This window comes from Elephas maximus, chromosome 17, assembly GCF_024166365.1.
Source record: "Elephas maximus indicus isolate mEleMax1 chromosome 17, mEleMax1 primary haplotype, whole genome shotgun sequence".
NCBI classification, from domain to species: Eukaryota; Metazoa; Chordata; class Mammalia; order Proboscidea; family Elephantidae; genus Elephas; species Elephas maximus.
Genome location: NC_064835.1, coordinates 88,097,489 through 88,119,869, shown reverse-complemented (window position 1 = coordinate 88,119,869; position 22,381 = coordinate 88,097,489). Strand labels below are relative to the sequence as shown.

Sequence of the window (22,381 nt, the reverse complement as noted above, 5' to 3'; positions counted from 1 at the left end):
AAGAGAAGTCCTACAAAATTGATTCTGTATATTCCTTCCAAGTAGTACAATTTACAATTTACATGCTGTCCTACAGGGTCGCTATGAGTCGGAATGGACTCGACGGCACTGGGTACTGGGATTATCTGCGGTGGAAACTCTGGTGGCGTAGTGGTTAAGAGCTCCGGCTGCTAACCAAAAGACCAGCAGTTCGAATCCACCAGGCACTCCCTGGAAACCCTATGGGGCAGTTCTACTCTGTCCTGTAGGGTCCCTATGAGTCAATTTACTCCATGGAACGGGTTTCTTTTTTTTTTTTCTCCCACAGCTCCGCTGCTAAGCAAAAAGTTGGCAGTTGGAATCCACTAGCTGCTCCTTGGAAATCCTATAGGGTAATTGCTGAGTCTGAATTTACTGGACTGCAAGGGGTTTGGTTTGGACGTTTTTAAATCATTCTAAGTTCAGCAAGTCTTTGGACAGACGCGATCGAGCACAACTATCAGGCAAGATGCACAGTAACTCCAATGGGATTGCCTCATTCTACACATAAGGAACTGAACGACTTGGCCCAAATCTTAGCGTTAGTAAAGTGCAAACCCCGAAAGCGTACAACCGAGACCACGGAGCCGCCCCAAAGCCACACCAGATGCCCGGCGGCCACCGACACGGCGCCGAGCATGCGCGGCAGAGGGAGCGGAGACAGGCAGGGTCGGGCGTGCGCAGTCCGTCTCTTCCACACAAGTTCCGCCAAAGTCACGTGAGTGGGCGGGCCCGGGGCGGGGAGGAAGCGGAAAGCTGACAGGACCGGAAAATAAGCCCACCACCGGAAGCCCCGCCCACTTGGGAGCGCCTCACGGAAGTGCAGCTGCTTGCCGCGGGCGTCATGGCTTCAAGGTTACTTCGCGGAGCTGGAGCGCTGGCCGCCCAGGCCCTGAGGGCTCGCGGTCCCTATGGGGTCGCCGCCCTGCGCTCCATGGCATCTGGAGGTACTCGGCCCGCCGGGCGCGCCAGGGGCCAGCGCCGCTGACCACTCGGGGTGGTGCTGGGGCAGCAGAGCGGGACCGGCTGTGCGGCTCCTGGGGGCCCCAGTGATCACCCCACGGCCCCGAGTGGTTCAGGTCCCGCGGGAGCCTCCCTGTGGTCCCGGGCCTTTGCCGTCGCCCACCGAACTGACCCCGCCGCGGAAGAATCCTAAATGGAGGCGTCGGGTGACCTTGGAGGGCCGGAGCCGGGCCGCCCTTCAAACCCGTGCCCACCTCAGGCTCGATGACTAAGTAGGGCTCTTACCAGGCTCCGTTTAGAAAAAGTGTGAAAAACCTGGCCTCGGGGTTGGAGGAAGGAAAGATTCTCAGTGCTGCCGCTTTTGAGGGTGATGACTTGACGGACCTTAGAGAACCTAGGATTTCCTTTAGGAGCTTTGAGCTCTCTGCAAATCTGCAAAAATTTAAGTGTGCATTTTCCTTTTGATCATAATTCGCTGTATCTTTTTTTAGGCGGTGTACCCACTGACGACGAACAGGCGACGGGGCTGGAGAGGGAGGTGATGTTGGCTGCGCGGAAAGGACTGGTAAGCAGACTTATTTACCTTTTCTGCAGCTCACGGCTTGGATGGGATCAGAGCAGCCTCTTCTCTGGAAGCATCCGAGCCAAGAAAGCTGGCTTGTGGGAACAGCCCCCTGAGCTCCTAGAGTATAGGGATCATTTGGCATAATGGCTCAATTGTTTTTTTGTTGTTGTTGTTTAGGATCCATACAATCTCCTTCCTCCAAAGGCAGCTGCAGGCACCTTGGAAGACCCTAACTTAGTTCCCTCCATCACCAACAAGCGACTAGTGGGTTGTATCTGTAAGTAACTTGGTACTGTTTTCTTGTTTGTGTAATACATCCTACTGTACAGGGTGCGTAACCATTCGCACCACCCAAGGACTCCGCGGGACATCTGTAAGCTGCTTCAGGTCTTCGTGTGAGTGTGGAAGTGTAAAGAGGATATGTATGTGAATAAGTTGTTCTAAACATCCAGGCCCCAAGACTCCTGCCTCAGTAGGTCATCCTTACTGGAAAGGGGCATGGGACGTCAGTAATACGGGTTTCCTGGAAATGTAGCATGAAGAAGGGTTATTCGTTCAGAAGGTATTTATTGTGTCTTTTCTCTGTGTCAGGCATCATTTCAGTACTAGGGAGGCATATCCAAATGGCCCTGGCTTTGGGGTTCTACTCGGCAAGTGAAGTTAGAACCTATAGTGACTCTGACGTGAAGTCAGTATAGTCTCAGGTAAATTTAGGGCCTCAGTTCCTTCATCTGAAAAATGGGGAAGAGAGCTTGAACTGATCTCAGATGTGAACCATCATTTTTATTTGGGTCTCAGGTTTTTGAGGAAAAGAGATTAATGGAGAAAACCTCCCCTTCCAGGCTAGACAGCCTGTGACACCGTTTTCCTTTCAGGCGAAGAAGACAACAGTGTTGTCATCTGGTTCTGGCTGCACAAAGGCGAGGCCCACCGATGCCCTGGCTGTGGAACCCATTACAAGCTGGTGCCCCACCAGCTAGCCCACTGAGCCCCTGCACCCACTCACTCTAAACGTGTTGTAAAGATTTCTTCTTCCCAATAAAGACTAGCCGTTGCGTTGGCTCCTTCTCCTGTAATTGATCTTATTTCTTGCCTGTATTTTTTGGGGAGGCGTAGATGATTCTTATGTAAGGAATTAGCTATCTTTTCTAGTTTCCTATAGACTTAAAATGCCTAATCAATACTGCTTGGATTAACAATAAAACTATGCCGATAATCACAAAATGCAGCGATTGGAACCATGTGGAGTTGTTGGTGGGGGAAGCATGGGCTTGTGGCATCAAGATGACCAGATTTATAATACTGGCTCCATCATTTAGCTGTGTCACTGTCGGCGTGTTTTTTGAGGCTTGGTTACATCTCAGACAAATACCTTGTGAGGTGTTAGAAGTAGTATTAATATATGTAAAGAACCTGGGAAATAGTAGGTCCTCACAGGGTGGTCTTGTAAGAAGAGTTTTGGGGACCTTGAAGTCTGGGGAACCCAGGTTCAAAGCATAGCTTATGGGGATACCATCAGCAAAATCCAGAATATGGGACAGTCCTGGGAACCAATGACTAGGTTTCATCAACAAATAAATTGAAAGAGGAAATAAAAAAATAAAACCAGTATGGTAAAACACAAGAGACCAACCAACAGCAATGTGCTACTTCATTTGGATTTTGATTTGAAAGAACAAAAGGAATAACCTGAATTCTGGATGTTTGAAATTAAGGATTTATTAGATTTTTAGGTGTGCTAATGGAGTTAGGATTTTTTGTTTTTTTTTAACGTTTTAGAGATGTTGAAGTATTTAGGGATGAAATGATCAGTCTGAATTAGGATCAAAATAGTGGGATGAAGAGAGTGGTTTGGGCTGTGGATGAAACAAGAATAGTAGATTGACCCATTATAGCTGGGTATGTGAGGGTTCATTGTGCTATTCTATTTTTGTGTATGTTTGAACTTTATTATAATAAAAAGTAAAAGTTGAGAAGGGGAGAAACAAAAAAAGCTCAATTCAGTCACTTTATACTTGTAACCGCTTGGACAAGTTAAAATTCAAGAACTTATAAAATAGAAACAGTACCTCTCTGTTTTGTGTTGCGAGTAGCCACAGAGATAGCCTTAGTTACCACCCGTTACTTTCTCCACAAAATTGATTCCAAGTATATCTTTCAGTTTGAACTATAGTGATAGGAGAGTCAAAGAGAAAGTGCCTTTCCCCCAGTCTTGCCTTAATTCCTTTTAAGGATGTAGTCACAGCTAGGATTTCTTTTACTTGCTGTTATTATCTCTGTCTCCAGGAATGCCCTGAGCACTTACCCGCCATTCAAGGCCTTTCCCATTGGGAAGAGAAGTATCTACTCATCTATGACCCAATGCCTGCCACTCCCACCCTAAATACTGTTCTAAACGAGTGTCCCCCTAACTGTCATGAAGACTGATGGCTGCTACCAAGCACTCCTGTCTGGCCTCCTGCATTTTCCCCTTCCTTTTCCACCGTTTCCTCTTCCCAATCCAAACTGCTCAGGGTGAGCGTTTGACTTCCTACATCATTAATCTGGTTGGTCTGTGTTCTTCCTCATCTCCAAGTACCCCTTGCTTCATTTCCTTCTTTGTCTTTTTAAAACGTTAACCAATTCTCCCCTAAGGATAGAAAAAGCACCAGTATGTTTCCAGACTGTAGTAGACAGAATTTGGCCCTCCAAAGATGTCCATGTTCTCATCCCCAGAACCTATGAATATGTTAGGTTACAGGCAAAGGGTAATTAAGGTTGCAGAGGAAATTCAGGTCAAAGCTCTGGTGGTACCGTGGTTAAGAGCTTGGCTGCTAACCAAAAGGTCTGCAGTTCGAATCCCCCAGCTGCTCCTTTGAAATGGTATGGGGCATTCTACTTTGTGCTGTAGGGTTGCTAGGAGTCAGAATTGACGCAACGGGTTTGGGTTAACAAACTAAAATACGGTGATTATCCTGGATTATCCAGGTGAGCCCAGTTATCACAGGGGAGACAGAAGAGAGTCAAAGGGAGACATGGTTAGGAAAGAATGATCAGAGATGCAGCCTTGCTGGTTCTGAAGATGGAGGAAGGGACCACGAGCCAAGCAATGTGGGCAGCCTCTAGATGCTGGACGAGTTAAGAAAACATTCTCCCCTAGAGCCTCTAGAAAGGAGTGCAGCCCTGCCAACACCTGGATTTTAGCCCAGTGAAACCAGTGTTGGACTTCTACAGAACTGTAAGAATGAATTTGTGCTGTTAAGCCACCAAATTTGTCATAAATGGGTATGGCAGCAATAGGAAACATACCTAAACCCATTGTGGTTGAGTTGATTCCAACTCATAGTGACCCTGTAGGACCAGGACTTTGAAATTGTTCTTCCCGGTTCAGTCATGGCCAAGGAAGCGAAGCTGGAACAGACGTGGATTTTTAAAATTTGGGTGAACCAGAATGCAAAAAATTGCGAGTTAAGTTCTTCTAGAAACCTAATCTCCTTAGAAAACAAGGGCAGGATTTATGTGTTGCATAGCAACCAAATCTCTTGCTTTGTGTGTTGCTGTCCCCAGTTCTGTCAGTAATCCGCACTCCGGTGTTAGGCTTCTGGAAGGGCTCACTATGCCTCTCCCAAGTCTCCTGTTCAAGGGCTTTGGGCTGTAATTTTTCCACTTCTGATTATCGTCCTGGATCACCCAAATTGTAGAAATTCGGGTCTGTTCCAGTTTTGCTTTGTTGATCATGGCTGAGCTGGTTCAAAGCCCTGAGTAGGACAGAGTAGAAGTGCCCCATAGGGTTTCCAAGGCTGTAAAATTTTTTTTTTTAATTGTGATTTAGTGAAAGTTTACAGAGCAAATTAGTTTCTCATTAAGTTGTTTTGTGACCTTGGTTGCCAACCCTGCGATGTGTCAACACTCTCCCCTTCTCCACCCCAGTTTCCCTATTTCCATTCGTCCAGTTTTCCTGACCCTTCCTGCCTTCTTGTTTTTTCTTTTGGACTGGTGTGCCCACTAGTCTCGTACACACATTGAACCATGAAGTGCATCCTTCACATGTATTATTGTTGGCCCTATGTTGTTGTTAGGTGCTGTCAAGTGGGTTCCAACTCAGAGCAACCCTATGTGCCACAGAACGAAACACTGCCCGGTCCTGGGCCATCCTTACAATCATTGTTATGCTTGAGCTCATTGCTGTAGCCACTATGTCAGTCTACCTCTTTGGGGGTCTTCCTCTTCTGCTGACCCTGTACTTTACCAAGCATGATGTCCTTCTCCAGGGACTGATCCCTCCTGACAACCTGTCCAAAGTATGTAAGACACGGTCTCGCCATCCTTGCTTCTAAGGAGCATTCTGGTTGTACTTCTTCTAAGGCAGATGTGTTCGTTCTTTTGGCAGTCCATGGTATATTCAATATTCTTCGCCAACACCACAATTCAAAGGCGTCAATTCTTCTTTGGTCTTCCTTACTCATTGCCCAGCTTTCGCATGGGTATGACACAATTGAACATACCTTAGTCTTCAAGGTGACATCTTTGCTTTTCAACACTTTAAAAGAGGTCCTTTGCAGAGATTTGCCCAATGCAATGCGTCTTTTGATTTCTTAACTGCTGCTTCTATGGGTGTTGATTGTGGATCCAAGTAAAATGAAATCCTTGACAACTTCAGTCTTTTCTCCGTTTATCATGATGTGGCTTCTTGGTCCAGTTGTGAGGATTTTTGTTTTTCTTTATGTTGAGGTGCAATCCATACTGAAGGCTGTGGTCTTCGGTTTTTATCAGCAAGTGCTTCAAGTCGTCTTTACTTTCAGCAAGCAAGGTGTGTCATCTGCATATTGCAGGTCGTTAATGAGTCTTCCTCCAATCTTGATGCCTCGTTCTTCTTCATATAGTCCACCTTTTCCTTGGCCCTATGGACCTTTCTAATGTTTGCCTGAAGGGTGAACCTCAGGAGTGACTTCAGTACTGAGTTAAAAGGGTGTCTGGGGGCCATACTCTCGGGGTTTCTCCAGTCTGTCAGACCAGCAAGCCTGGTCTTTTTGTGCATGTGTGAATTTTAATTTTGTTCTACATTTTTCTTCTGCTCTGTTGGGGGACCTCTACTGTGATCCCTACCAGACCAGTTGGTGGTGGTAGCCGGGTACCATCTAGTTGTTCTGGACTCAGTCTGATAGAGGCTGTGATAGCTGTGGTCCATTAGTCCTTTGGACTCATCTTTCCCTTGTGTCTTTGGTCTTCTTCTCCTTTGCTCCAGCTGGGATGGGACCAGCAGATGTATCTCAGATGGCCGCTCGCTGGCTTTTAAGACCCCAGTCGCTACTCACCACAGTCAGATGTAGAACATTTTCTATACAGACTATGCTATGCCAGTTGAGCTAGGTGTCCCCTAAGACCCTGGTCCCCAACCTTCAGCCCAGTAGTTTGGTCTATTGCGAAGCAGGCTGCCACATCTCCCATTGGAGCAGCTGATGGGTTTGAACCACGAACCTTTTGGTTAGCAGTCAAGTGCTTAACCACTGCGCCACGGAGTTTCCTTAGAAAACATACACAGACCAATAAACTCAACTTTTGCCCCTGGGTCAGTTGTTCTCAATTTTAACTGCACATTAGAATCACCTGGAGAAATTTTCCTACTCCCAGTGCTCGGACCACACTGGGATCATTAAAGCGGGATCTCTGGAGGTGGGCCCAGGCATCAGTAAAGTTCTCCAGGTGGCTTCCTCGAGCGGCTGGGGCTGAGAACCACTGCCTCAGGCTAACCAAGGGTGCTTGAATAGCTGATTCCCTACCTCTTGGTAACTGGGAGCCCTAGGGGCAGAAAGGTATGGACACCATCTGAACCCTTGGCTATTTAGCAGCGTGGAAATTCAAATCTACCCCCCCTCACCAAGGAAGAATATAGGTTGTTCTTTAATGGTATTTATTTATTAAACAATCTCAAACTTATAGCAAAGCTTCAAGGACAGAATGAAGAACTATTTTTTTTTTTTTTCTAGAAACATTTGAAGAGTAAGTTGCTAACCTGATGCCCTATTACACTTAAGTGTGTCTATCTTACATTCTCTATATCCACAACATGACCATCAAAGTCAGGACATTAAGATTTATACATTTCTACCATCTAATCTTCAGATCACATCCAAGTTTTGCTAAGTATTCCAATCATGTCCTTTATAGCAGAACAATCCAGTTTAGAATCACATGCTGTCTTTAGTTGTCATGTCTCTTTAGTTACCTTCACTCTGGAATAGGTCCTCAGTTTTGCCGTAACTTTCATGACCTTGACTGACGCTTTTGAACATCACACCAACGATTTGGTTTTGTCTGCTGTTTCCTCATGGCTAGATAAAGGTTATGCATCTTGGGCAGGAGTTTAACACAGAAGTGATGTTGTGGTCTTCTCTGGAGACACATGATGTCAACCTGTCGCATTACTGCTGAGGTTTACTTTGGTCACTTGATTAAGCTAAGGTCTGCCCGGCTTCTCCGCTGTGAAGATACTCTTCGATTATTCGTAACTGCTTTATGGGGCAATACTTTGAGACTGTGTCAGTACTTTGAGACCCATGCTTTCCCATTTTGTTCTGTGGATTATAATCTAATTACAGTCATTATTTTTGATGCTTAATTTGTAACAAAATTGGCCCGTGGGAGCCTGTTCAAGCTATCTCTTGGGGCCTTTTGAAATGTTCCTATTACTCTCTGAGCATATCTTTTCTGGCACAGAATGTTCCAGGCTTATCTTCCAGGCTGTTAATAAACCCAGGAGGTAGGCGCTATTATTATCACCCCTCATTAGAGATGGGGAAGCCTCGGAACAGTGACATTTAAGTGACTTGCTCAGGATTGTGCAGTGATTCTGAATTGTGGCAGAATTGTGAACCCAGACCATTTGGCTCCAGAGCCTGATCTCTTTTTCATTTTAAAATAATTTTAGACTTACAGAAACATTGCCAAAATAGTCAAGTTCCTGTTTACCCTTCACCCAGTTTCCCCTGATGTCAGTATTCACATAACCATATTACAGTTATTGAAACCAGGACAGTAACACTGATAACAGTACTATTAACCGACCAACAGACCATATTTGGGTTTTGCCAACTTTCCCACTAAGGTCTTTTTCCAATCCAGGATCTCACATTGCCCTGTAAGATCTCTCTGGTCTTCTCCAGTCTGTTCTTTTCTCAGTCTTTGTCCTTCTACAGCCTTGGCACTGTTGAGTAAGAGAACTGGTCTACCAACATACAGTCTATCCCTCAGTTTGGATTTGTCTGCTGTTTACTCATGGCTACATTGAGGAAATGCAAGAAAACCACAAGTGACTTTGGGCCCTTCTCAGAGTATCCTATCAAGATACACAGTACTGATATGACTTACTACTCGAGATGCCAATTTTGATCATTTGATTAAGGTGGTGTCTCCCAGGTTTCTCCACTATAAAGCTGCTATCTTTCCTTTCGTAATTAGTAAGTATCTTACGGGAAGATAGTTTGAGTTGTGAATGTCCTAACTTTTGCCCACTAATTTTTACATCCATCCATGAGTCTTGTGACTGCAGCAATTACTGTGGTTTGTCTAATGGTTACTTCCTTTTCCCATTAGTCCTTCCACATTTATTAACTGGAATTCTAAGGAAGAGCTGTCCCTTCTCCCCCATGGATGTATTTACTGTTTGTTTACATCAGTGTAGATTCGTGAGTACTTTATTCTACGGCTTATATCCATTATAGATTTGACCATCAGGTGCTCCTTCAAATTGGTTCTTTTTGACGAGCCTCCGTCTTTTTTTGAATACTTCCTTATTTTATAGCACTGCAAGATATTCCAGGCTCATCTTTTATTTTCCTGCAGCTCTAGTTTCTCCAGGGAGCTCTGGTTCCTTTTATTTAATGGTGCTTAGAAACCAAGATCAGGACACCGTAGGTGCTCATTGCTACTGCGGTGTCACTGCTTCTGGGCTCGCTCAGTAGACAGAGCAAAGAAGTTTATTTATGCTGACCCTCACCCTCACACACAGATGTGTTTCAGTACTCATCTGCATATATATTAAAACCATGAGTTCATACTGGTATCTCTGAGTCCAATCCGACACAATTTCATTCTAGCCTTACCTAGGAAACCGTGGTGGCGTAGTGGTTAAGTGCTATGGTTGCTAACCAGAGTCAGCAGTTCAAATCCACCAGGCACGCCTTAGAAACTCTATGGGGGTGTTCCACTCTGCCCTATAGCCTTAACTTTTTTTTCCAAGTGAGAGTTCTGGCAGAGCCTGAGCCTACACACGCCATCCTGCTGGAAGAATGAGTAGGGAGGGGGCTGCAGAGTGCTTTGCCTTAAGGATGGAAATTTTGAGACAGAAGGGGTAATTTCCAGTAAAAAAGAGCAGCCTGAGTACAGGCTAGCAGGCCAATCAGGGCATGATAATGCGTAAGGCTAAAACAGGGAAGTGACAGACCCCAAACGCAACAATGTGTAGCTTATCAATGTGGTTTTAGCGGTGTTACAGCCATTAGTTATCTCAGCAGACAGTGGAAAACCAAGAGCAAGAAGTGACAGAGCCAAGGTTATCTGTGCTTTAGATCCAAAAGCAAATGTGAGAATGGAGCTGTGGTCATGAGCTAGGGTGACAGCAGTGGTCACAGAAAAGGGTGGGTGGGGAAGGTGCTGCAGAATAACCAATAAAACTTGGCAACTGACAGAATGTGGAGGTGGCAAGGTGGAGTCAAAAGAAGGTTCCAAACCTGTGTGGTTGGGAGAACATGGTACCATGAACAGAAGAACCTGGAGGAAGAGCTGGTCTGGAGGGCCCCACACGAAAGGCTGTGTAAACTGTCTCCCCTGCGAGGGCAGGCACTGGGCTAACTCCTCGGCAACCACAGAGCTTTGTACAATGCCCCATGCAGAGTAGGCCTGACTCAATATTCTCTTCTCCTCCTACCTTATTTTCTTGGTTCTGGGCCCCCCCTAGTCCCCACCAATCCCAACTGCCAGCACACAGCTTTGATCACCATCCTCCCATGGCTAGCCACCATCACAAGGGCAAAGCTAAAAACCTTCTCAAGGCCTTCCACATGCTAGTCCTAACCTATCTTTTTTGTTCTCATCTTTATTTAGCTCACACTGTAGGCGAACAAGACTACTTACCCTTCCCTGCTGACCGGGCATCACCCAGGCCCTAGCCCTTCTCTCCAGCCCCAAAGGACCCAGGCATTTACCTGAACTCTTACCTTTGCCTGGAGCACCTTCTCCCTGACTGACTCACCCCTCCTGGACCCCAGCCTACCCCGTCTGCTGAGTTAGATGCTCTTCCTCTTGGCCCCCAAACTCTGCTGAAATGGCCCGTTTCTCTTCCTCCCCTGACGTTAAAGTTTGTTGGGGAAGGACTGTAAAATGTTTACTACCACTGGCCCTACACACTTGCCACCCTCCCGAACATACCACAGAGGCTCAAATATTTACTGAAGAGCACTCTCCAAACTCTAATTTCTCACTGCACCCTCTGCCTCCCTGCCCTCTCTCCTTGCTTCTGAGTCCCTTTCATCTCTTCCCACCCTGCCCCCACCTGCCCAACCTGTCTGAATTGATGCACTGTTTGTTGAGCCTGCATCATCGGTTGTTGCCAGCCTTAGCCACCTCTGAGCTGGGTACAAAGAGGTGCTCAAACCGAACGGATGATGACACAGGTGTGCCAAGGCCCGGCACTGCCGGGAACGAGGCCCTGCCTGTCCTGCAAGGCATATGAAGGCAGCCCAATGGGGCCGAGCTCTTTGCTTTCCCTGGCGGATTTAACCAGGGAGTAATGAAGCTGGGGAATTCTGCTGCAAGGCTCAAAGCCCAGTCTCCTGGGACCTCCTGTGCCACGCTGCCCTGCCAACCACAGAAACCCACACAGTTGAGCTGAGTCAGTGCCATGCTACTTTCTCTCCAGTCCTTTCTTTGAGATCCCCAAAGATGGAGGACCAAACAGCAGCACGAAAAACTGTAAGAAAAGAGAGCCACACACCCGGCTTTGTCCATAATTATTACTATAATGATTTACAAAAAAAATTTTTTTTTACAGGCAGCTGTGTTAAATTATTGTACATATCTGGGATAGACTGGTAGAGGGTGGTGGGGGCCTGGCCACAGTGTAGTGGAGACCTCTTTGTTGCTCCCCTCATCCAGATCAGAATCCTGATTAAGTGGTTTCCCTTCAACAAATGAAGACCATTAACCCTTTCCCATCCAGGGTCGGGCGGGGGGCGGGAGGGAAGAGAGGGAGCAGCAAGTCAACGACATGCTTTGCTGAGAGAGCGCACAAGCTGTGCTGGCCTGAACCCTGGGCACCCCCTAACCTGGGTCCTCGCTGGGGACAGGAGACTGCCTGGTACACAGCCCTGCACCAGGGCAGCCACCCCTGGAAGACCCAAGGACAGAGTATGAAAGGGTCAGGAATGGCTTAGGTGGGGCCCTCAAGGCTATCCTGTTGGGCCAGGAAGAGGAGGAACACAAACAGCTCCAGAGGCCGTGAGAAGCCATGGCACGTTGTGGGGAGCTACTGTCCACCTCCTCTTCCCTGATGGTAACAGAGGTACCCACGCACTCCGGCCCTGGAGGGGATCCTGCCAGAGGAATGGGGACATTTGGGTGCCTGGTCTTGAAATGCAGAGCAGCAGTCCCCACGAGGATCAGAGCAAGGAACCACAGGCCTCATTGGCCCTGCCAAGACAGGGACCCAGGACACCCAAAGCTAGGCTCCTCTATTTCTATGCTCCAGCTAAAGAATCCCATCCACGAAGTGAAACGTTAACAGGGTGTGTGTGTGTGTGTGGAGGGAGGGTGGAGGGGCACTGCTGCACCGCTCGCCGGGGGTTCAGGCATGCAGGGGGCCCGAAGCCTAGCGTGTGCACCCAGACCAGAAAGGGCTGAAGGCACTAGCCCCCTCTCCCAGCCTCTCAACACCCTTCTTGGACACTAGAAGGTTTTGCGATGAAGAGCACGGGAGCCATCCTCTTCATACTCCTTTTTGGATACCCACATCTTCTTAAATGTGTCCAGCGAGGCCAGGATGGAGCCACTGTGAGGACGGAAGGAGGCTGCGCTTGAGGACCTGTGGTCTGAGCCAGCTGCCTCCCTGGGCACTCAGAACTCCGTTTCCCTTACCTGAGAGGGCACTTCTCCCCCCACCACCTGTCCGGGGCCAGCCCTGGGAGACGTGTCCAGGGCAAAATGCTCTCCTCCCCGAGCCCGCCCCTTGAGCCCCGTCTCACCCGATCCACGTGGAATACAGCCGCTCCTGAGGGGCTGAGATCTAGAGAAGCAAGCGTTCGCGTAACTGCCCCATCCCCAAACAGCAGCCACCCTCCCAGCCTTGGGGCACGTAGGGCACTCGGGGGCCCAGGGCGGGACAGCAAGTGTACCAGCTGGGAGGAACAGAGGAAACTGGGTGGGGAGCAGGGCGGGGCAGGCTGGGGGGAGAGCAGAAGGGAGGGTGGGCTGGGGAGAGAGCAGGAGGGGTGGGTCTGGAGGCTGCACAGCACCCCATGCCCGATGGGGGCTCTCTGGAACCTTACTTTGATTTTGACGTCTTTCGGGGCAAGCTTCTTCATTTCACTTAGTAACCGGTCGCCGAAGCCTGTGAAGACAAGGCTAGCCAAGCCCAGGGTAGACACCTACCTCCCTGTCACTAGCTCTCCCCTGCCCACCCTTTGGTGCCCCCACCCAGCCACTGCCACCCCTCTGGGCAGTTCTTTCTGGGACTGGGGGTACAGGTGAGCTGTCCATGGCAGTGGGTGGGCCCAGCTTCGGCAGGGCAATGCAACTGAAGCCCCAGTCACATGGCTCTGCCTGCACCATGACACACCTCCTCACCTAACACTCCATGAGCCAAAACCACCACCAATGTCAAAAGACCAGTCAGGAGAAAGCATTCACCATGTTTATCCACCAGACTGGCAAAGACCACACGCACACAGTGCTGGTGAGACACTGGGGAAACTCATCCAGAACGGGGAGCGTCAGGACACCACCTCTCGGGAGGGACATTCTGGCAATACCCACCGAGTTACAAACGCACGCAGCAGCACTGGTACTGGACACAAACCCCACTCCTCTGCAGTTCCACTAGCAGGAGTTTGATTTTTAGATATGTTCTCATGTGAAATGACATATATATCAGGATGTCCACTGCAACATCTTAGCGAACAGAAGCGACTGCAGCTACCTCAAAAGCCATCAACACAACCCCATTCAAGGACCCCTCCATTCAGTAAAGTACTACGCGGCCACATAAAAGAATGAGGCCGTTCATTACAAACTGACAGGGAAGGACCTTCAAGATGTACTGCTGAGCAAAGAACACACGGTGCAGAACTTGTACACTGTGCTCTGGTCTGTGTGAGAGAGAAGAGGGAAATCCACACTTGTCTGTACGCACAGACTACTGCTGAAAGGCTATGTCAAAAAGACGGGCTCCTAAGGGAAGGGGCTGGGTGGCTGAGACAACGGTGGGAGACTTTTCACTTAATAAATTTTAGAACTACTGTAAACATGTCACTCGTTCACAAACTAAAAAAAAAATAGAAGCCTACTCTTAAAACACATGCTTCTTAAACACCAAAAACCCACTAGAAACAGGTCATGTCCCAGGCTCCAAGAAGCGGGGCTTGACCTCTGAGGGTCCAGTTGCCCCTTGGACTCCAAAACCTTACCACCCCCTCCTCCCTAGACCACGGTACCTTACCCCCGCACTATGGTACCTTACCACACCTCCCTGCAGATTATGGAAACTTACCCCCTCCTCCCAGATTACGGCATGGTCATGGTGCAGTGGTTAAGAGCTACGGCTGCTAACCGAGAGGTCGGCAGTTCGAGTCCAACAGGTGCTCCTTGGTAACTCTATGGGGAAGCTCTACTCTGTCCTATACGGTTGCTGATTCAGAATCGACTCGATGACAATGGGTTTGGTTTTGGGTTTTTTGGTGCCCCACCCAAGACTACAGTACCTTACCCACCCCCCTCAGACCACAGTACCTTACCCCCTAGACCACAGTACTTTACCCCAGACCATGGTACCTTACCCTCCCTGAGACCATACCTTACCCCCGCCCCCACCACAGTACCTTTGAAAAGCGTTGAACCACCCGAGAGCACGATGTTGGCGAAGAGTGTCCGGCGAAGGTCCACGTCGGACTTGTGGATGGCAAAGGCCAGCACCTCGTGGAGCCCCTCGCTCTCATCACCCACCAGGTCTGGCTGGAATAACAACTCGGGGGCCCGGAATCGAGCTGGTCCCACCTTGGAACACAAGATTGAGGCAGACAAGCTCCCCAAAGAAGCCAGGCTTCCTCTTCCTCCCGAGCCCCCCACGCCCCAGGTCCCGGCATTACCAGGTGCCGACCCCAGTGCTGACCCTGGTGACTTACGTCAAGCATGCTGCCGTCAGGCAAGGTGTACTGCACCTTCTCCGTCTCTAGGGCCTCGTCCTTCTGTGGGTTGATGGACAGGTAGCAGGCTCTCTGTGGTGGGCAGGCACACAACCCTCAGAAGCTGCAGCTTGGAAAGCCGCACCCAAGGCTCCAGCTCATACTGGGTCCACCATCTCCCGTTCCCCACTCCACATCCCCTTCATGCTTCCCCACCCTGGGTCACCTCTTTGATGGTCCGGACCACCTCAAACTCGGCTGAGGTGTGAAAGTCGACGCCTTCCTTGCGCAGCAGCAGCCGGAGATACCGCGAGACATCGCGGCCGGCAACGTCCACGCGCATGATGGAGTGTGGCATGGCAAAGCCCTCGTAGATGGGGACGGCGTGAGTGACCCCATCCCCCGAGTCCAAAACCACTCCTGTCGTGCGTCCTGTGGCGTACCTGTCACGAAGTCAGTATCCCCTCACTTCCACTGCCGAGGCACGGGGACCTCCTCACCCCTGGAAAGATCCCTGGGACACCTACGTTGCCTAATTTGCACCATCTCCGTCATCTAGGGGCTCCCTAAACGAGCAGGCCCCACGGGGCCGTTTTGACAGAGAAGTGAGACACCTGGTCAGTGGTGCTGGGAGGATGGGGACTCCGGGGAACACAGCAGCAGGCCATTTCCAGGGCTGAGGGAGCACTCACAGGCTGAGCACGGCCTGCATGGAGATGAACAAGGCCGGCACGTTGAACGTCTCGAAGAACACCTCTGCTGCCTTCTCCCGGTTCTTGCTCGGGTTGAGTGGAGCCTCCGTTAGAAGGACAGGATGCTACAATAGATTGCAGAGCTGTACGCATGTGCAAAGACAACACATTGGTCCCTAAAAGGAATTTTTCCAGAGAGCCAACCCTTGGCTGCTAGCATATGTTGCTGCAGCCTGCTGTCTTCCCAAGACCAGCAGCCAGTGATCTGCCCACAGTTAATCTCCCGAAGGTCCAGCTGTCTCTGGAAAACCCTGCCTGATGGTCACTGAGTGTGTGCACACGTACACATGGTACAAAGGCAGTGAGGAAAGATGAAAGCTCGACTGGGAAGGAAGTGGAAGGGGGAGAGGGCCCAGCTGCGAGAGCTGAGAGCCAGGCGGGGGGCTGGCCACCGTACCTCCTCAGAGAAGGTCTGCAGCTGGTCCTTGGAGTAGGCGTACTGCCAGATGCGTTCCATGTCATTCCAGTCTCGCACCACGCCGTGCTCCATGGGGTAGCGAATGCTCAGCAGGCCCCGGTGCTCCTAGGGGAGGGAGTGGAATGGCCAGATGGGGCACTGAAACCCTCACAGAGCAACTGCCGTCCACCCTCCTGGGAGGTGCCCCTTAATAAGCCCTTCACTGTAACCAACTATTACTTATCAGACGTCACCCCGCTCTGCCAAGGGACCTGAACTCAGAGCCTTGCCAGCTCCAACTGGCTGGGGACCAGCTGGGGTGGACACGCTCCCTCCCAGCCACCTCTCCTCCTCCTCTCATGGCCACGCTCCCAGGGCTTCCCCACACTCACTGTCGACATGCTGTCCCCCACCCTCTCCTCACACAACACCGACTTCCACCTCCACCGCTTCAGCGACGCTGCTCCTCTCAGCACCAACATGGCCTCCTCCTGCTCCTCAGAGCTCATGCTCACTGGCCCTCAGGCCACCGCAGCACAGATGCTGTGACTGCCTCTGCTGGCTCTCCTCTCAGCTCACTGGTCAGTCCTCACCAGTGTCCCTCACAGACATGCTGCCTCCACCTGCCCCGAGGCCCTCCTCCCCAAGCACACTCACCCCCTCACCCACAACCTCAGCTCCTACTGACGCCATCTACCAAGAGTTCCATATCTGCACCTTTCCGGGCCCAGAACCATGCCCCCAACCCCTTCTCCCCGTGTTCCCCAGATGCCTAAAGTGCACTTGTCTCAGCTCAGCTTATCACCCACGCCCCATGTATCTGCCCCTCTCCTGAGGCCTGAGCTGGGCCGGGCAGCCTCTAGGCAGGCCACCCAGGCTACAGGGCTAGAGGCGGCCCTGGTGCTCTCATTAAGACCAGTCCTCAAGTCCAGCTGATTCGGCTCTTAAAGAGTCCTTTCCTCTGTAGCTTCTACAGGGCATGACGTAAACTGGTCTAGCGGTGCACCACCTCCACCTCACAGAGAGAGGAAACAGTGCAGGCAGGAGAGGTGACACGGTCAGCTAGAGAATGGAGAAGTCCAATGCGACACCCAGCAGACGGCCTGAAAGGACAGATGCCCAGGGACCTCTCGGGGGTGCAGCTCCAACCACCAGCTCCTATGCATATGAGGACCCCAACCCCAGGAAAGGTAGGCTCCACAGGTGTTACCTCTGCTTTTGGTCCAATGAAGAGGTCCCCCTCCAAGGCTCCAGCCATCACACGCATGTGCTTGGGACGCCCGACGCTGCAAGGACAGACACAGTCAGCGAGGTGGGGAGGGCCTGGCTGAGCTCACGTCCAGGAAAAGCACAGCCTACCTCCACCAGCCCAGAGGCGGCTATCCTCCAAAGCATTAGGGTGTAGCCCTGGGGCACAGTGGACTATGGGGCTGCAGAGTGGCCTCGATAGGGCAGGAAGCTCAGGGCAAGAAAACGGTCTCTTTCCCAGAGAGAACTGAGTGTCTGAGCTCTGGAATCACAGCCCTGCATGGCTGGCACAACCCTGGCGAGCGCCAGCCTTCCGTGGCCATAATGACTCAGCCCGTGCGATCCACTTCGGGGAGCCAGGACTTCCAGAACAGATCCAGCTCTTGGAAACTGTAAGGTCTGATGAGCGATCTTTCCAAAATTTGACCCAAGTTCCCCACACATTAACCAGATACTTTAATTACACAAAAGTGAGTTCAGAAAGGAAAGCTGAAGCCCTACTGGCTGCTGGCTCTGTCCTCAGACTGGGCGTGGGGTTCTTGGTGCAGCCCGCCACTTTGGGGGCCTTGGGACCCCTTTATGCCACCAACTCCCAAAGCCTTCAGAATTTAGAAGACACACTCCTAAGGGAAATTTCCTCAACAGGCTAGAATGGCCGAAGGGGCGCTCTAGGTTATGTATTTTTACTTTTTTTAACCTCTTATTCCTGCCACCGCTGGCATCATTCAGGGAAAGGCCTCCTTGAGCAAAATGCAACGTTTTCTACAGTCTGAAAATAAAGAAGCCCTGCAGAAAACACTCCTGGGGGAACGGGTGTGCATCTAACTGCCCTCTCCTCCTGGAACTGACGTCTTTGCTTTGGAGTTCTCAACCATTTATTCTGGCTGCTGACACCATGCCCCATCCCCGGGGAATGCTGGCTGCTTCCTCCATGCTAGATCGAGGAGAGACCAAAACGAGAGAGTCCAAAGAGGAGAAGGAAGCTCAGCTTGTCCTCAACCCTTCAGAGCCCGCACCAGCTTCACCCTTACTGATCTGTCATTCTCCCTTACGGGTGGGGTCCAGAGCTGGTCCCAGAGGAGAGAGCTGTGACATGGGGCCGGTGTTCTCCCGGGAAGCAAACAAAAGGGCAGGGCTGCTGCCTGAGCAACACTTACTAATTTGGGAAACAGTATTTGGGAATCTGGTCTCCTGCAAAGCCAGCCTTGATCACTCCTGAGCCCTGCAAGGAAAAACAACGTTTAGCCGCTGACACACTCCCCAGACGAAGGCAGGGCCCAGCAGAGGAGAGAGCTGGCCGCCCCACCAAGGCTGTAAGGAAGCCAGGGACACTGCCGAGAAGGCAAGATCATTTACAAGTGCACCGTGGTTCAAAACAGGACGAATTTGGGGGCTCCTCCATTTCCAGGGGATATCTGGCAATGTCTGCAGACATTTTTGGTTGTCAACACTCAGGATTGAGGGAGGAGTGCCACCAGCATCCAGCAGTAGAGACCAGGGATGCTGCTAAACAGCCTCAGTGCACAGGGCAGCTTCCCACAACTAAGAACTGTTCAGCCCAGAACATCAACAGTGCTAAGACTGAGACTCTGTGACACACACTGTCTCTGTTCCCTAAGGCCAGCTCCAGGAAGGAGAACTTCACAGCAAAAGTGACTCTGAGAAGCCAGCTGGAAGCTCTCAGGGCTGTTCTTCAACAGTTCCATCCCTGCCCCCTGCCCCGCAGACATCTCAGGGCCTGCTGGGAAGATCACCGGGTGCACAAAGACAACAGCCACTTCTCCTCCAGTGGCTTCCTGAGAGACCAAAGGAGAGCCTGGCCCTGCCACTATTCTGCCTGGAAGCCGGACTTAGGGTCCTAGAAGGAACCTAGCATCTAGAACTCTCCCACTCAATGAAAAAACACGCTTCTCAACACCTCTTCCCACTGATCTTCATCCCAGCCCTCTGGGACTGCAGTGCAGTTACAGCGGGGGAACCGGACCCCCCTCTAATTCAGGCTTGTTGGTTAGCCTGAGTGAGTTATTTGCCCACCAAGAAAGGAAGTAGCCGGATCCTTTCTGTGGCCTGCTGGATGGTCTGACAACACAGCCCCAAACCCAGCTCCAGCCTCCGTATTAAACCTTTCCTGTTGTTACTCAGGCCAGCCCACACCAGTGCTCCAAAGCCAGCCATTCAGGGACCCCAGGGGGTCATGTGAGAGGAGACCATTCCCAAAAGAGCATAGGTGACTTATCAAAAACTCCGAGGTTCACAAGCCAGGGTCAAGTACCTAACTAAAGATCCCAGCCTTAATCTTCTTCCACGTCACAGCTCTGTGGCCTGAGACCCTCCCAAGCAGCCTCCAAAAACAGCAGCTGGGGGAGAAGGCCACAAGGCAGCCGGGCATCTTCCCTCGGGGTGATGACCCCAAACTACTTCTTAGGCTTGGCAAGCTTGGCCCTGAACTTTCTCCACTGCCACGGGGCTGTGGGATTTCTGCTTGGGCGACTCCAGCAGAGGACCACGGTGGACAGAGGCCAGCGGGCCTGTGGAGAAGTGGCTGGACAGGGTAGCTTGCATTTTCCCCCATCCCAGGAGGGCGCAGGACCTGTGCACCCTGGAGGTCCTGCTTTGGGGTGCAGCCACCTGGAAGGTGCTTCCGAAGCGGTCACCAGGCCAACCCCTCCAAACGCTGACCAGGGCAAAAAGACCAACGCCTCCTACTCCCATCGGGAGGGCTGCCAGCGCCAGAGCCGGGGTCCGAGGGGCTGGTGACGGGGTTGGGTTCGGGGGGCCGCTCCTGTCCAGAGACCCCACTCTCAAGCCAACAAAGCTGGGGGTGCGCCCCCAGGCCTCCCGCGCAGCTGCACCCGCCCGCCCGACGCGTGGGGCCCCCGCCTCTTGAAGCCCCCGGCCCGGGGCAGGGCGACTCCGCAGCGCCGCGGGAAGCGGCCCAAGGCCGAGGCGCAGGGCCAGGTAGGCGCTGACGACGACAGAAGGGCGGGGTCCCTCCCGGCGCCGCCTCCCCCCGGCCCCGGGCCTCACGTTGTCGATCACCACCGGCTGGTTGGCGATGATGTCGTAGGCCTCCATGGCCGGCCGGGCCTGCCCTGCCCAGCGGGCGGGCTGCAGGAGGCGCCGGCGGGCGGGCGGGCGGGCGGGCGGACAGCGGCCGCGGCGACTTCAGGCTCGGCGCCGCGCCCCTCCCGCCCCGTGCGCGCAGCCTACGCCAGCCCCGCGGGGCTTTCTGGGAGGCGGCCGGGTGGCCAATCCCGTTCCGCCCGGGCTGACTGACGGCGCGCGCCAGGGGAGACTGCGGGAAGGGGGCGGGGCCTCCGGGTTCAGGCGAGCCAATTGAAGCTGCCGAGAAAAGCGACCCGTGCGCTGTCAAGGTAGGTTGCGCGCGACGGGATGATGTCATGGCTCCACTCTTAAAGGGGACGCGGGCGGTAGAAGTTGGAACTGGGCTGGTCCGCGAGCTCGGCCAATACCAGCCGGGGTGCGAGGTCGTCTGTCCGGGAAGACGTCTTTCCCGCCCCCCGGCACCTCCGACCACGCTCCTTCGTGAGCGCGCCTTCCCCAGGAGTATGGCCCTGGATATTTAACGCAAAGCGTTTCTTTATTGAGCGCTGGGGAGCGTCCTTTCCTCGTAAAAACTGCCATTTCTTGGTAATTTGGTAGCTGGCGTTTATCCTGCACCTATTGTGTGCCTGCGGGGCATCTCTGCCCTTGAAAAGATTGAATTAAATCCTCGCACCAACTCTAGGAGGTAGGGTGGCGTTGATACTGCCCTTTTACAGACGAGGGAACTCAGGAGCCTCCCGGGGGATCTTGTTAAAATGTAGATCCTGATTTAGTATATCTGGGGGGGGGGAGGCAAATTCTCAGCAGGGGTTCGAACCAGAAGGAACCGGTTTGGAGCCCAGACTCTAACACACAGGTTACTTTTGCCTGTTGCTGAACTTTATGGTGATGGGTCATAGAGTACGTATTCATTTGCATGTGACATGTATACGTTAAAAATGTGGACCAGTGTGCATCCCTTAAACGAAGTGAGAGAGCTCCTTAAAAAGTTTAACATAGAATTACTACATGACCGGGCAAATCCAGTCCTAGCTATGTACCCAAACTAATTGAAAGCAGGGACTCAGACACTTATATGCCAATATTCACAGCAGCATTATTCACAATAGCTAGAAGGTGGAGCAGTCCGAGTGCCCATCGTGCCCATCAACATGAACGGATAAATAAAATGCGGTGTATACATACAAGGAAACCCTGGTGGCTAGTGGTTAAGCGTTAAGGCTGCTAACCAAAAGGGTTGTCAGTTTGAATCCACCAAGCGCTCCTTGGAAACTGTGGAGCGGCTCTCTTCTGTACTGTAGGGTTGCTATGAGTCGGAATCGGCTGGACGACAGCGGGTTTTTTTGGCTTTTATACACGTACAATGGAATAGTATTCAGCATAAAAGGAGTGACGTTCTGATACACACTGTGACATGGATGAGCCTTGAAAACATCATGCTAATTGAAATAAGCCAGACACAAAAGGACAAATATTACCTGATTCCACTTACCTGAAACATCAAGAATTGGCAAATTAATGGAGACAGAAAGTACATTAGAGGTTGCCAGAGGGTGGGGGTTGGGATTATGGGCAATTATTGCTCAATAGGAGTCCCTGGGTGATGCAAAGTGCTAGACTACTACATTTTTATGCAAACAACTCGTGCCTTCTACATTTGTTTGCCAACCTTGCCCTCCCCGTGAAGTATTTTCATAAGCATGCTATGCTAATTTTTTTTTTTTTACACCAATGTGTTTAAAAAAATTGGCATAGTGGTTATTTGTGTAGCAGTACTGACTAGCTCAAAGGCTAGTGGTTCAAACCCACCCAGAGCCTCCTCAGAAGACAGACCTAGCGGTCTGCTGCCAAAGGTAAAAAAAAAAAAAACCCAAATCCCAAATCCGTTGCTGTTTACTCGATTCTGACTCACAGCGACCCTATTGGATGGAGCAGAACTGCCCCACAGGGTTTCCAAGGCGGTAAATCTTTATGGAAGCAGCCTGCCATATCCTTCTCCTTG

The 22,381-nt window shown here is 51.2% G+C and overlaps 3 protein-coding genes across 6 annotated transcripts in view; 2 read left to right on the top strand and 1 right to left on the bottom strand.

Moving 5' to 3' along the window:
- Nucleotides 1-798: 798 nt before the first annotated feature.
- Nucleotides 799-2,626, top strand: LOC126061174 (cytochrome c oxidase subunit 5B, mitochondrial). Its single transcript, XM_049857506.1, has 4 exons — nt 799-965; nt 1,473-1,546; nt 1,724-1,823; nt 2,422-2,626. The coding sequence occupies exons 1-4, from the start codon at nt 863-865 to the stop codon at nt 2,532-2,534; spliced, it is 390 nt and encodes a 129-aa protein (XP_049713463.1). The 5' UTR covers nt 799-862; the 3' UTR covers nt 2,535-2,626.
- An 8,469-nt stretch (nt 2,627-11,095) lies between these two features.
- On the bottom strand, nt 11,096-20,464 carry ACTR1B (actin related protein 1B). Of its 4 annotated transcripts, none has more exons than XM_049856949.1 (11): nt 19,942-20,331; nt 18,471-18,535; nt 17,276-17,351; nt 16,066-16,191; nt 15,609-15,733; nt 15,143-15,359; nt 14,917-15,009; nt 14,614-14,788; nt 13,066-13,127; nt 12,763-12,803; nt 11,096-12,569 (listed from the first exon to the last, which is right to left on the bottom strand). In XM_049856949.1, exons 1-11 carry the CDS (start codon nt 20,023-20,025, stop codon nt 12,467-12,469), a joined length of 1,167 nt encoding a protein of 388 aa, XP_049712906.1. In that variant the 5' UTR covers nt 20,026-20,331; the 3' UTR covers nt 11,096-12,466. The 4 variants fall into 4 exon arrangements, with proteins under 4 accessions (XP_049712906.1, XP_049712908.1, XP_049712907.1 ...); XM_049856951.1 differs by having other exon boundaries at nt 19,993-20,331; XM_049856950.1 differs by lacking the exon at nt 19,942-20,331 and adding an exon at nt 20,341-20,464 and having other exon boundaries at nt 11,496-12,569.
- A 203-nt stretch (nt 20,465-20,667) lies between these two features.
- C17H2orf92 (chromosome 17 C2orf92 homolog) overlaps nt 20,668-22,381 on the top strand; it is a 38,508-nt gene continuing 36,794 nt past the window's right edge. Inside the window, exon 1 of the mRNA XM_049856953.1 lies at nt 20,668-20,687. The gene's annotated coding sequence lies outside the window, so the exon portion shown is untranslated. The remainder of the gene's footprint in view (nt 20,688-22,381) is intronic.